At 30.6% G+C, this 16,320-nt stretch overlaps 1 protein-coding gene across 3 annotated transcripts in view; it reads right to left on the reverse strand.

The window, feature by feature from the left end:
* The window catches only part of LOC122710736 (insulin-like growth factor-binding protein complex acid labile subunit), a 434,244-nt gene that overhangs the window by 102,570 nt on the left and 315,354 nt on the right, over positions 1-16,320 (reverse strand). For all 3 annotated transcript variants that reach the window (XM_043928776.1, XM_043928777.1, XM_043928775.1), the window contains one exon: positions 14,771-14,848. In XM_043928776.1, coding sequence (XP_043784711.1) covers positions 14,771-14,848 — 78 coding nt within the window. The remainder of the gene's footprint in view (positions 1-14,770; positions 14,849-16,320) is intronic.

A 16,320-nucleotide genomic window follows, 5' to 3' on the forward strand; every position in this document is an offset into this window, starting at 1 on the left:
TATAATAAAATTTAAAACACCTACAACATAAAAAAATATATAAAAATTCATCAATGTAAAAAACTCGTTATAATATTTAACGAATGAAATGAATCTTTATCGATTCTTCACTTTTCCTTCGAAATTCATGAAAATATATATTCGATATTTCATTCATCTTTAACACAATACAAATTATCCCAAAAATATTTGATTCTTGAAGTTAAGTTTAGTAATATTTTCTCTTGCAAAAAAATTCCACACTTCATCAAATTTAAAGCAAAATTAAAATTCTCAACTTCGCTATGAATCTCCTCAATAAAGTTTAGATTCATCAAAGAAGACGATTCGAAAGAAGACGATTCGAAAGAAGAAGCTTCCTCTTCCATCTTGGTCCACCTTTAATCTTCCTAAACGTTCTCACGATCGGGAGAGGGAGAACTTTTTTTAAGAATCTCGTTGGAGGGGGAACAACAACAACAATCGAAACAACGGCAAACAACTGGCAAGCTCGCAACCGGATCGCAGTGGAATATACGTTTCAATTTGCAAGGGGGCGGAATAGTAAGGGAGGTTTCGTTTCGAAGAAAATTACGTTCGTTAAAACGACAACGGGTGGAGAAACAACAACGGCTCTCCGTCCGAGATACAGGCGTAAGATTAATTGAGAATACAGCTTTGAGACTGCAAAATTGACTCGACGATCCGCGCCCAAGTTGCAGCTAATACGGAAAGCAGACTTTGAAGGACCGCCGGGTTTACAGGATCCTTCAGGGAAATAGAATCTCAAGGATAGGGCGCGAATAACGGCTAACGAGTAGGATGTATTAGATTGTCAAAAGCTCGTGTCAATTGTTCCTTGTTGTTGTTTACAGTGATTCCAGAGATATGGACGAACCGGTTGAAATGTGTCTCGAGAAAGGATGATTATTCTTTAGTTTTATTATTAGTATCTTTTCTAAAGTAACAGTGAAATATCTGTGATATTTGAAGATTCGTTAGTTGAACATTAATGCGATAAAAGAGAAAAGATATCTTATATTCAAAGATATAAATATATGTAAATGAATATAAATGTAAATATAAATATATTAAATAATAAAAATATAATTGTATTTCAATACAATAAAATATATTAAATGATAAGTATATTTACAATTTTAAATTTTATTTTATTATATATTTTTATATATTTGTTGTTTTCAAATATATTAGTTTGTTCTAGAAGTTTGTGTAATAACGTTTATAATATTTAAAATATATTATTTTGGTCATTGATTAACTTTATAATTTTTTCTTTTAAATATAAAACTTTTAATATCTGAAAGTATTTATTTAACATTAAAAGATACGATGATCAAAAAAACAAAAGAATAACGTATATTTAATTAAAACAAACACTATAATTATACGATAAATAAATATTAAATTTCAAATATAATTGTAAATATATTCGTTGCATTTAAATATATTTTTTCATATTATTTTTCTTTGCATATTTATGATCAAATCTTTTATTCAAAGTATCTTTCTTTTTTTTTTAAAAAAATGCAGTAAAACATGAAGCAGTATTATAATATTCGGAAAATATAACAAGCACGATTTATATTTTCCATACGAAATCAATAATCTGTTTCTCTATATATTTTGTGAATTCTGTAGTTTTGTATTGTTGTTATGAAAAGTCACTTCGTTCCGATTCAAGAGTCCTGGATGTTTCATTGTTATCGTTTCTCTGAATTTTTCCGACCGAGTGTGCTATTGATATAATGGTTTGGATTTTCGATTATGATTCAAAATATGAATTGCATGCGTACGCTTGATAATCCGATCAAACACAGAGAACAGCTATCTCTGCGAATCATTTCGTAAAGTCCACTTTTCACATCCAAATACTCTAACGTTTATTCACGATTATGCATGTTTTCAGACGATCAAAACGATTTCATTGCAAAATCTTATATGATATCCAGATTTGATATCATTCCTTTTTTTTTTTTTTTGTAAAAATATTAAGAATCGATATGTTTAATTATTTAATAATTTAATAAATATGAATTTAAATATGAATTTTTACATTATCTTCTTTTTTTTAAATGATTTAGTACGAAAAATTTTCTACAAATAATTCAAAAAATAATTACTAGACATTTGTATAAGGAAAAATTTCTCAAAATGTTTTTAACAACATATTATGATTTTCTATTAAGACTTCTCTATGATATGAATCATATTCAAAAGGAATTACTATCAGAATGTTCCGTCGATATTGCAATTAATTTCTTTGAAAATTAGAAGTCTCATTTTATACATGTTAATAAATATTAATCCTGGTGCTGCCACCTATCCTTTTTAATTTGTCAATTAAAAGGTATAGATGGCGGCACCAGGATTAATGATCACTCTATTGTAACGATTATACATATATATATACAAAAGATCCTATTATCCTCAGTAAATATTCTATCATCCTGAATAAATTAGCTAATTAATGCTGATGAAATATTTGGATAAGTATTAATAGAAGATTATATGAATCCAGATCGCGAGATCCTCAAAAAACTCAACGTAATTTGAAATAATTAAAATCAGTTTCTTGAGCTCTCACTCGTAAAAATTAACGCTTCGAATTGATTGGTTTAAAAACTTTCGTTCAAACATCCATTCCAACAACCTTACATGCTTACACGTACACAGGAAAAATCCAGGGAATAGAAAAATCGAATATTTCCCACACCAGATATTCCAGAACCGCGTTAATAAACGACAAACGAGCAAACCCCCCCAGAGAGATATTTCTCCGCTTCTTAAACAGGATCGAATCAGAGTGATTAAAAAACGCCGGATATCTCTCTTATTCACTCCACTCCTCTCGCTCCAACTTCTCCACCCTCTCCCTTTCGTTTCGTTAATGGAAACGAGAAAGATAGAGATCGAGATCCTCCGTAATTTTCGACCCGTATTTTCGATAATACATACACGCGATTTTAATAAATTACCCGAAAAGGGGATAGAGTGGGAAATTACATCGCGCACACCGTCACCCCCGGATTTACGAGCCGCATTTAATTTACAAATTTAATTTCAGAACGGGAGGGACGGCGCCTTGGAAAGAAAAAAAATAGGGGTAAAAAAAAAAAAAAAAAAAAAGGAAAGGAAAGGAAAGGAAAAAAAAAAAGAAGCGATACAACAGGCGGACAAGATATTGCTGACGATGGAGTAGCATTCTAGCGATAAATCTGAACCCACCGCCAACTATGGAAATTAAACTCTCTCAAGTAGGAAGGGAACGTTTCAATTATTTCAATCTTCGAAAGGAGAAACGGTGGTTGAACTGTTGGGTCGTAACGAGCTTGTCAAAGATTATAGCGGTAGGGAAATATCAGAGAGAATAACGTTATATATATATAATATTATACAGTTATTTTAATAATAATAGGTATGGTTTTTATGGTTAATCTAGAAGTTTACAACAGTTTAGAATAGTTTTGTAATATCTATCAGTAAGTATTTATTTTACATGTAAATGATTGTAATTAAAGGGATGTTATGAATATAAGTAGGTATTTAAATACGTTTCTATTTCAATATTTAATTTTATCGAAAATATTTTCATGTTCTTAATGAAAAAAAATGTGGAATCATTTGGGTTTCTCTTTTAATTGTAAACGTTTTAAAATGAGAGTCAAGATTATTCAATTACAAGATAATTTGTTTCGTGTAAATGATGAAAATAAGATTCCATTTAAAATTAAATTCAAAAAATTATTTAAGTAATGTATGTATAATTAGACATTTGTTTTGGCATATTTTTTTCTATCGCTAATTACAAATTCTGTTTCAAGTTCTTTATCTGTATAAATTTCATATTTGGTTATATTAAGATTAGATTTAATAAATATGGAATATTATTTAATTTTCATTTTTTAAATGTTCAAAAATATATATGAGTGTAAATTTATCTTTTAACGTCAATGATTTCTTGGCTTTGCTTATTTCTTAATGAAAGATCTCATTAGTCTTGAATTCAACAAATCAAGTTGTTACCCAAGTCCAAGTTTTTAACCCAACATTTGCATAAATGTCTCCCGATATTTACAACAGCTCGCGACATACATTTTCCAAGTTTAAATTTACAAACAAAATACGATATCTTCACGTTCCATGACGTCAAATAATGAAATTTTTATATTTTTTCAATGTTTTCAGTGATATATTTATTGAATATCGAAGAAATAAAATTAGAGGAGAACAATATTTCATATGTATCAATTAAAAAATAAAAAAAAAAAATTTCTCAGGAATTATCATTTTAATTAAAACTAAAAATAAAAAAATATTTCTTTTAATAATGGAATAAATTAAATCTTGGATGAATAAACTACCAATTGGAAATAAATTAGTTAACTTGAACAACTTAAATTGTTAACGAATTTTTGCCGTACTTTTAAACAAATTTCACTGTTTTTTAGCAAGATCAAAGGTAATTTTATTCGTTAGTTGTTAGCATGACAGAAAACAATTAAAAAGAATATTTTGTAAATGAGAATAAAGTTGAAACTTATTTGAAGTATAAAATTATATTAGATGCATGAAAATATTTTAGATTTGTATTCTGTTTTATGATTTTCAATCTATATAAAGTGACCTACTTCTATAAATGCAATTATTTTTTGAACTGTTCGTTACACGAACAACAAATTTCAAATTTGTACATATTTCGTTTTGAAATAATTTTTCGACCATACATAAAAAGAATAGGATTTCACTTCATCTAATATAAATATAAATTACTTATACACATAAATAAAATTTAATATTTCTAACTTTTGTATTTGTTTTGGTCTTTAGATTCTGTTGAATTGCCCCACAAATTACATGCATCAACAATTCTTATATTATTCATCAAATATTATCAGAAGCTACATCCCTGATAATTATTATTAAATGTTAATTTCTGTAAAATTTAAATCTACAATCAGAATGTAACAAAATATCCAAAGTATAAAAGACACTGTTATATTTAATGAAATAAAAAAAATCTTTAAGCTTCGTTTCTTTAATCACGTTCATAAAAATTTTATCTTCCTCAAACATTCGCGATCTATTTATTATAAATTGTGTAATTTTAAGAAAATAAATGTTTATTCTTTTATATAAATAAATCTACGATTAAAATATAACTTCTTTCTTTGTCACTTTATTTAATACACAAATTGTAAATTAAACTTTATTAAACAATGATCGCAGAAAAACAATTGGCAATTTAGAATTTTCACATTCGTTCCAATCCTTACATTTTTCCCTCTCATCAACTTTTACCATCATCGAATGCCATCATCGTCTTACTCTCGAAAGTTTCCTACTGCTCTTTCGAGAGTAACACTTTGGAACACAGAAAGGAACTCCCGATTCGAGATCAACCACGCAAAATATTCAACGTTTCATACCAGCTTCCCGTTCTTTCGTTCGTTGCACATTGAGTCCCCATCCCAACCGAACTCGACAACCTCGAAGATGATTAATTAGAAATTTAAGAGTTTCATGCGATGTTCCTACCAGTCTGGAGGCATTATTGAATCACAGCAAGTAGTCTTTGAAGCACTTGCAAGAGGATACATTCCCAAGAGGAATGAGCACCACGCCCCCGCCGCGGGCTAACCAGAATAAACGTGGGGAGATTCTGCGTGGAACACTGCCTTAACCGTATATTGGAATCCGTGATGAAATTGTCCGATGAAAGAAAGTATCAAATGGGATCGAGGATACGATGTCCCTGCATTTGTGTCGTCTTACTTATTCGATTAGAGATCGTTTCTTAAATCCAATGATCATTCCGCTAATTAATGTCCACTTAAAAGGATGTGAAAAGCATTTCAAGTCAAGTATATTGGAGAGAAATTGCATGAAAATTTTGATTTGAGTGAAAGGTTATAATGTAATATAAAGGATAAACGAGACGAGTTTCAATATATTTTCCTGTTTTGGATATATAACTTTTTTCTGAGAATTTTTTTGCAATAGAGTGATAAAGCTTATTAAAATCATTTTGTAATTTAAAATTTCTCTGTATTTATAATTTATAAATACACTTTTTTCTTTGAGCGTTGATTTATTTCTTAAAGTAATATTGTAAAAGGAAAGAAATTGTTTCATACATTTTACGTATTCACAAAGCTTCGTTAAAAATAAAGAATTTGGTAATAAATTAAGAGATAAAAATATCTATCTGACGTATCATTGTTAAAAATCAATATTATTAATTTTACTTTATACAAGTTTCATTTCTAAATTTTAATTTCTCACAACTTAATAAATAAACGTAAATCAACCATTTTGTTGTATGCTAGCTTTTATTAATTTTAGAATTGGAAAAATATTTTTAAAGATAATACAAATATCAGAAAATAAAGATTATAAGATAATTTCTCAACAATTTTCTTAATTTTTATTTTAACTATTAATCAAAGAAACGTTTCGTTAACGCAATATAAAATCATAAAAATGAATGAAAAATAAGATTTAATATGGAATAAATTACTATCAACTGTTATTGCCATTCACGCGTTTCGTTCGATCGACTTCGCAAATATAAAGCAAGAAACTTAAGATTAGGGATATAATATTCGCGAATGTTTGGAGTTTTCGAGTGTCTGGTCTTGAATGAATTTCGTTCGGTCAATAATGTGTTAATATTATCGGTGGAAAGAAGGTATTACGTCGGTGAAAAAGCACATTTCCGGGAAAGTGATGAGCAAAGTTGGCCAAGTCAAATAGAAGCAGGCAGAAGATTGCGTCTACCTCGAACTTTCTTCAAATCGTAAAGATTAAGGATTGCCTCTGATTCGTGGAAACGTTGGTATCGCTGCGTAAAAACATTTGATCACATGAGTTGTCGTGAAAAGCGTAATTTCGTTAAGCTATCCATGAAATATACGTGGAAAATGAAGGGAGAAAAAAAAGAAAGTGGAGAAATGTGCTTTACACACGTTGGTATTTCTTATTTTCACGTCTCATGCCTCCTACAATTATATATCAACCCTTTCATAAGTGGAGAGATATTTACGAAGAAAACATTTTTTAAATTTTTTCGTTTTAATTTAGAAAATTTATGTGTTTGTTTTTTATGTTAAAAAATAGAACGTTTCAACTAATAAGTCATCAAAACCAATGATAATTCTATTTTGAATGAAACATTATATACATCTTGATGATTCGTACATAGAACAATTCTTTTACTAATATCAAATCCAAACTTTTAAATTGTAAAAATATTCAAGTTTCAATTGGCTCTTAATTAAACCACAACAAATATTTCCAAATTCGAAATTCTTAAACACAGCAAAAAGAAAAAAAAAAGAAATTTTTGAGAATCGATTTCAAAAAGATTTTTCGTCAAAAAAAAAAAAGAATAAATAAATTACCAATTACAACCTCTATTTGCGCTCTTTTCTTGCAAAAATTGCGAATTTCCTTGTAAGACAGCGGCACGAAGATTTTTCTACCACCGATTATCTACAAGAAAAGAGAGAGTATCTCTTATTGGTCGGATATCATAGCGTGGGAGACTCAAAAAAGCAACGAAGTGGATGACTGTGCAATGTGGCTTAATTCCTTCCTACCTACGATATCGTTCTTAAGAAATTCACCGGCATTTGCATTATTAAATTCTCACGGTTCGTGCGCCGCGTTTTCGAGCAACGTTTTACATTCACAACCGAGCCGGCCGGGGGAAAGAATTAATTGATAAACTTGGGACCTTGTAAGCAGGAAGATATTATTATTATTAGATAGCCCCGCGAGTCGCGAATACACTTTGAAGGACCTGCGCAACCTACAATTCCCTTGAGGCAATGGGGGGAGTGCTGCGAGAGTAGCATGGCGGAGAAGTCGAACTGAAATAAACGAGGGAGACCCCTCCCTCCTCGACATGGGTTAGGGGAGTACAAGGTTCAGTTGCTTGGGATATCTGTGGTGAGATGTACAGAACGAAGCGTATTACCGTCTCTCGAAATTCCTAGTGACCTCTATTATTACGTAAGTTCTGCATTCTCCCAAATTGCAGCGTGTATTTTGATGTAGTCTATCCGATCCGATGTGTTGACAGAGACTATATTCCTTAACAATCCCTTAATCCATTTAATACTATTGCTATTAGATTATATTGTTGAACAATATTATCGCGAGATGACGTATCTCCTTTTTTCTTTTCTTTTTTTTTAGAGGTATCAAAGAGATTGTTTCTTTTTAAACAATCGCTCGTATTAATTCACATTAAAGAAATCATTATATATTTCTTTTCGATTAAAAGAACTTTATCTTCTTCCATTATTTATTTAAGATTTTTTAAACGGCTTTTTTCAAGCCTCTCTAATTTTTTCGTTACCACGAAGAAAAAAAAATATATATCCTCGGAGCATTTCACCATTTCACCGCGCAAACGCGATGCATTAATTGCACATTATGTTCCATAAAGCCGAGAATCGTTTTAGATCGGAGAGGGGAAGAAAAAAAAAAGAGGGAAGAAAGGGAGAAAAAGAAGGAGAGAGAGAAAAAAAACGAGCAACGATGGGGTGGTTAGCACTTTTACCGACCGAGGCGAAATTTTCCTCGCTTCTAAAAGCGGTTTCCGACGGCGAGAGACTCGGCGGAATTTTCATATTTAGAAGAGGGCTATAATTAATTTCATTCCAGTTGTCGATCAATAGTCGTGGTCGTAATTAAAAGCGGTAATGGGAGACTGAAAAACCGAGTGACACGGTAACTCCGTTATCGCATTATCCATGGTTTATCACGACACGGAGGGGCGAATTTAAGGTGGCCGAAAAAGTAATTATCGGTTGCCATTAGCGGCGTAGTAACGTTAGATTCTTTCGACACGCTTTCACTTTGTCGCCGTTATCGAGAAGATAATGGCGAAGGAAAAACGACATTGTGGAAGAAAAAGGGGGGAGGGGGGTGGAGAGGGAAACCCGTGATGATGCGGGTTCTGGAAAAGAAGAAAAGAAATTATAAAAAGAAAAAAGAGAGAATTTTGATATCTTTTCTGTAGTAATGATGTTCTATGATGAACATATTGATTTCTGTACAAGTTTCTATCATTTTATAACTTAAAATTTATAATCTACGAAAAATATATAATTGAGAATTTTATGTTACATTATCGTTTTCTTAAAGTGATATTTCAATAAAGGAAAATTACTTTATATATTTATATTAACAATTTCATTACAAAATAAAAAAGTGTTTAAACATTTTTTCGGTTTCCTATATATATTAAGAATTAATAGAACGCAATTAAAATCGTATTATTTACAGTGAATAATGAAAATATTTAAACGGCATGATAGAGGATAATTCATTATTGAAAAAGTGCACAATGAACTGCAATTTATTGAGACAAATTACATTTACACTATATGTATATTCATCTGTATATAAATCTAAAAATTCGTTCAACTATATATAAACAAATTGCACAAAATCTTTCTCACAGATAATTTATAGATTCTATTCAAAGAGACATATTATAAACTGTTATACGCGTTATATATAAATTTTTTCTTAAATTTATATAAATTACTCTAACTCTATGTAATATATACAAAAAAAGTCAAATTATTAAAAAAAAAAAAATATTTTAACAAATATTGTTCATTTCCTTACCTTCCTCAGTGGATAAGATTTCAAAGTCATTTCATTCTCTACAAATAAAACTATACAATTTATTCCGAAAATCCATTGGTTTAGAAAATATTTTGACTTGAACAGTAAATTACCTCTTCCCAAAATAAAATCATAAATCTCCACATGATAACATCCAATTGTAATAAGTTTCTCGAATCGAATGTTTTAATATGCATGATAAAATAATGGAAATTTAATCTAATTAAATTTATTGTATTTATTTGCTAATAAATACAATTTTAATAAATCAACAATACATTGTACAAACTCACTTCGAACGCTCTCATTGATCTCTATAATATATATATAAAAATAAATTTCGAAAAGAATTTGCGATTCGAAACTATCACGCAACACTTTGACACGTGTGCGCTAGTAGTAGTGGTCGAAGTAGAGTAGCGCGGCATTTATCAGGCGCGGGGTGGAATTCGAGACTTCCGCCCTATGCAGTGACCGAAAAGCACAGAAGCTCGAGTAACGTCCACAGATTAGCATAAACAGTATTGTCTTTGGAGGATCAAGTAACGGGGCGCAGAGATTCGCAAAGGGCTCGATAGGATTCGATTGAAATAAGCAAACAAGCTTCGATCCAACCGTGTGGAAGCAGGGTTAGGCAAAGGTTTGCTGGACGTACGATGAATCGCGGTAAAACAACACCAGACGGATCACCGACCATATATCTAACCTCTATATTTTACCTCAAACGTCTCTTGGCTTTTGCTTTCGGTCGAGGGAACAAAGTTTTGATTAATAAGGAGGAGATGTATATATAAATATTGTCGATTTCCATACAAGTTTCTTCCGTAATCCCGGGGGAAGAATAAACATGTTTGTATCTTATTTGCACGAATGATTATTACAATTGGATGTTATCATGTGGGAGGATTTATGATTTTATTTTGGGAAGAGGTAATCTACTGTTCAAGTCAAAATATTTTCTAAACCAATGGATTTTTGGAACAAGTTGTATAGTTTTGTTTGAAAAGAATAAAATGACTTTAAAATCTTATCCACTGTAAGGAAATGAACAATATTTGTTAAAATTTTTTTTTTAATAATTTAATTTCTTGTATAGCAATTTCTCGAATCGAAAGTTTTAATATGCACAATGAAATAATTGAATACTAATGGAAATTTAATCTAATTAAATTTATTAAAATATAAAATATTTTTACTTAATAATGACGAATGATTATTACAATTGGATGTTATCATGGGGGGATTTATGATTTTGTTTTGGGAAGAGGAAATCTACTAATTCAAGTTAAAATATTTTCTAAACCAATGGATTTTTGGAACAAGTTGTATAGTTTTATTTGAAAAGAATGAAATGACTTTGAAATCTTATCCATTGTAAAAAAATGAACAATTTGTTAAAATATTTTTTTTTAATATCAATAATATTTTTTTTTGTATATCAGTTTCTCGAATCGAAAGTTTTAATATGTACGATGAAATAATTGAATACTAATGGAGATTTAATCTAATTAAATTTATTACAACGTAAAATATTTTCACTTAATAACGGCAAGATTGGTTAATTAATAATGTGATTGGAAGAAGAATGAAGCTTGATTTATCTGAAAGTTAGATAATAATAAATTAACATTTGAGAATTGTTGTTATAGATTATGTGCATATCTATGTATTTAATAATAATTTTTGTTATCAAAGAGAATTTATTCATAACAAAGTATTGCAGTTGGAAAAGAATGGAATGAAATTTCTGCAATGCAACGAATCAAGATAATCAATGTCATGTTTTTAACCATTATTCAACACTTTAATGGCATCAAGTAAATTTGCTCAGTCATCTTATTATTGAACACTACCTTCGTACATTAAAATACGATATTTCTTCGTGACTAATTAGACTCTAGTTGACGACATCGTGGTGACAGTGATCAATCAAACTTAAACGAACGAGAATGGAATATCGAGATGAAGATAATTTCGATAAATAAAATACAAAATTGATCAATTCTTAGAAGAAATAAAAAGTGGTTGTTAGATATACAGAAAAGATATACATAAATGATATTTCTTCCAATGCTTTATTTAAAGATAAATTTGAAACTTTTGAATTGATTAATAATCGAGAGATGAAATAATCGATAACAATGTAAAAGAAAGAGAGAAAGAGAGAAAAAAAAGAATAAATAAGTTAGAAAATTGACCTTGACCTTGAAATACAAGGCCAACATTTTTCCATTCCATTCCATCGTGCTCTATTCACTGAAAGGATAACGAATTGTAGGGAGCCACTACATGGTGGGCTTAGAATTCAGAATTTGTAGAGAAAGGTCACAGCATAAATCAGCCTTTTCAAGTTTGTGCCAAACCATCACCCTCCACAATAGGACTCTTTACGAACCACTAGTTTACCCATTGTACATTGCCTTCAATTTCACCATTGCTTCTTTTATCACTTCGAAAAATCTGACCAATCACATCATTCAATGTGCAGTGATTCATTCCTTTGACGATTTTTTTCTTTGTTATTCAATTCCTTTTATTTTTATCCTAATATTCTTTTTCTATTTTTTTCAAAATTTTCCATGTTTCAACTTTAACTTTAATTTTCATGCATTTTATAATAGATAAATGTATGTATAATAATTTTTTATTTATTAAACATAGATGAAAAGTTTAATTAAAATTAATAACAACGAATCACTTTATAGACAAAAATGAACAATTTATAATTTAACAAAACTTTAACAAAAATATGAAATTTACAAATTATTACTTTTATCGTTATTTTCTAACCGATGGATCTCAGGATTTCAGGAATTTCTCATAAAGAAAAAGAAGTGGAAAACTGTTAGCAACGATCCTTAATAGAAGTCTCACGAAGGAGCATGGCAGCATCGAAAGTGCATGCTTTCGAGAAGGATACTATCTACTTCGACGTCCACATACAGATGTTGCTTGTTGTAATCCAATAGTTCGAATTCTGGGTGACGTATATAGCATATAAAACCTATGATGCGAATATGGGTTCGAGACACTAAGAGATCTCTGGGAATTCAGAGATTTATATATAGCTTTCACACCGTCGTGCCTCCATCGTTTCGCTCTTTTTGCATCAAAAATATTGCATCAAGTATCGTGAAATATTTCACAGAAAGTTGAGATAAATTGGATTAATACCATCTCTCTTTCTAAAAAAAACAAAAAAAAAATGAATAGAAAAATGATCTTTTCGTTGATTAATATCCCAGATCGATTAAATTTAGTTTTCTGAATTAAAGCGAAAATACGTGTTTTTATTCTCTCAAATATTATTACCATTTATTCGTAATATAATTATCATGTATGATTATTTTTATTAATAATTTTGAAATAACACGTAATACACGTATCATTTTATTCATGTTCAGTTTAAAAATTCAGTAAGATGTATTATTTCAAGTCAAAGGAGAGGACAACACTTGTTGAAACTCGAAAGTATATTTCGAGTCAATTTATTCGACCTTACGTACAAAGGAAATATTTATTTCACAAATTCCATCGTTTATTCACCAAAAAAGAACTGCGAGTTAGGTTTTCCCATAAAATATTCCACCCACGAATACTTTATTCTCGGTCGAAAATTTCGAGGGCAAAGATATCGGTCGAACAATTTTCTTTTCTTTCTTTCTTTTTTTAGGCAAAAAAAAAAAGAAAGAAAAAGAAAAAAAGAAAATTATCGTGGCACAGGATAAAAGCTTTGAGGACCTACAAACAGCCACGGCTCCCAAGGGAGGCGCGGACGCCACGGGATCCTGCGTGTCTGGAAAGTTGAACGAAAATAAACGAGAGAGCCTCGATGTAGGTTGAGGGAATGAGGTTAAGTTCTAGGATACCGGAATCCACGGTTGTGGTACAGGACGAATACAGACTTCGAGGACGAAATTTATGCACCAGACTTCGAGGTAAATTTATACTATGAGACCTCGATGAAATTTACCCTTCGAACGGGACAACGTTTCAACGTTCTTGGAACGGCCGATTGAAAAGTAATGCATTTCGAAGAAAGTTTTTAATATTATCCTCGGATTGCTTGTCGTTGAACATATTTTTTTTTCGATAATTGTTTTCGAGGATCGATGAAGGCTGGGAGAAAATCTTAAAGGGGATGAATTATTTATCAGAAGGGAATAGAAATATGTTAGGTCGGTTTGTAGAAGGAATCTTGATGAAAGTTTCAAAAATCTATTCGAAGTTTGATTTCATGGATCTTTGATTGGTATCGACACTATTATTTTTATATTATTATAAATAGTGTATATAGTATAAGCATTAAGATTAGTTAATACAGATATGAATACAGATATTGGATCTGTCATCAAAATACTAAATAATTTAATTTAAAACTTGATAGAATATTTAATTAGAATATCTAATTCTCATATACATACATATAAATATTTGGCTTATAAATAATTTTATATAAAATGTAATTAAATAAAAATACTAACAGGAATTTATTATTATATTTATTTCGATGAGTGGAGCATGTACTTTTAAGAGTTTTCGTTTTTCTCAACACTTTGTATATTAAGAAGGTATCATCTCGTATTTTCGAAAAAAAAAAAGCATGTATCCACTATGCATGCTAATACACGTACGCGTTATATATGGTAAGTAAGTATGATGGTAAATATGTAAAAATAAAGCGATGCGTCGTTTCGTAGTCAAAAAAGTATTACTCCATTTTATGAAGCTTATATCATAAAATGTGTGCACTTTTCTTCTGAAAGCGCAATGTTAGAAACGATGCACAAAGTCATTGTTTATCACCGAAGCCTCGTAACGCGCGAATAGCATTTGGCAAAGTGCGAGCTGCAATTTCTATTTCTCTTTTCTTCCTTTATTTTCTCAGTCGATGCGAATTTTTTTCGAAACGATTCATTATCGATCGAGAATTAAAAATTTAAAAATACTGTAAAAAATTGTGTAACATAAAATAATTTTTTGATTCTTAACCAATCATTTAACACTCCTGATATTTAATTTTAATTTTAAATTTGTAATTTGTAATTTAAATATCGATATATAAATATAATTGTGTATAAATATGGATAATGATACTTTTAAAAAATTTTAATTTGAAACTCACCCATGAATGCAGCCAAATTAATATTGTGAGAAACCTTGCCACAGTTTGCAAACTTTTTGCGAATACAGTGATTGGTAACTGGAAAAAAAAATAGAAATAGACCAGTGATTATATATATATTTATGCGTTTTAAAAAAATTTACTCAAATTAACAATTCTCTTAAAAAAAAGATCTCTAATTTTTAATTAATAATTTCTATGCCATTGTCTTAATTTCATCAAAATGTTTCATTACCCAAAAAATCCAGCCTCTTTATTACTTCAAACATTCTAAAATTCTATTGTATTGAATCATTTTCAAAGATCAACTGAGTTCACCGATTGTTAATCGTTTAAGACAGACTTCTTCCAACGCATCGCATTTAATAATTCGTGCACGAATCCTTTCGCGATGCTCGTTAAAAACTTTCGAGGAATATTAACGAACTTGACGAACTACTTCTCCGTACATTTCTATTTTGTTAAACAGATTTTCTCGAGGTTAAGGCAAACAGAAATCGTTGGTAGCTCAGAATCGTTGGTAAGCTCACGCATCCTCCTTCTCCTTCTCCCCAACCTTCCGCTCCATTCACGAACGAAGTGGAGAAAGTGGAGCAAACACCGATTACCGATTAATCCGAACTTTCGTGGCTGCGAACTGAAAGAACTTGACGCAGAATCCGGACTCGGTCAAAAATTACATCGAGCCAAGTACCATAGAATTTTTCAAAGTTGGTAATTGACCAGGTTGAAAGGATTTGTCGAGAAAATCGACGACGACATATGAAACTTTTAACATTTTTAATCCTAGAAATACCTCGAAGCTCAATTCGTTCGAGCAAAACTTATACAGAGGGAAAATATTGCTGATTCTTCCTGAATCAAATCTGTCGAAATAATGAATTTCGTGTTATCATTGTATTTATCATCGAGTGCATTCATCCAGAAATATAATTACACTTATCTTATTTTCACGATATAGTTCGAATAGACATGTCGATAAACAATATTTTTGGAAAAGATACAATTTTCCTTTCTCCTCGATCATTTTAATGTCGATTCACACGCAACATAAGCAAGGCTTATTATTGGACGACGATCTTTCTCGAAATTTTTCCCCTCGGAGGAGAGACATTTTCGGAGGGTTGATGCGCGTTATCGGATTAGAGGGTGGCAAAGGCAGAGCGCATCGCGCCGACACGGACATGTCACGGCGAATATATACGTATTATCTGGGAAAAGTGCAGCGGTCGAGTCGGCAGGCTGGAAACTAGACGAGAATAAACTGGAGAGCCGTGAAATGGATCGCGGCAACAGGGTCAAGTTTTCGCCTGTATCGGGATCCGACGATGAGATGGGATCGAAAGGGGCGTGCACCCCCACCGCCACGATATTTTTAGAATGGTTGAAGGAAATTGGACAACTGGAAGTAACGTGTGACGCGTTTGGATAATGATGTTTACCGTTTGTTTGTTTATTCGTTTTGTGATGAAGGGTGGAAAGGAAGTGAGAATACAATTTTATATATATATATATATTATTTATTTCTCGATATCGGTGGTGAATTTTTA

The sequence above is a fragment of the Apis laboriosa genome, unplaced genomic scaffold, assembly GCF_014066325.1.
Source record: "Apis laboriosa isolate Shangri-la unplaced genomic scaffold, ASM1406632v1 scaffold151_cov152, whole genome shotgun sequence".
NCBI classification, from domain to species: Eukaryota; Metazoa; Arthropoda; class Insecta; order Hymenoptera; family Apidae; genus Apis; species Apis laboriosa.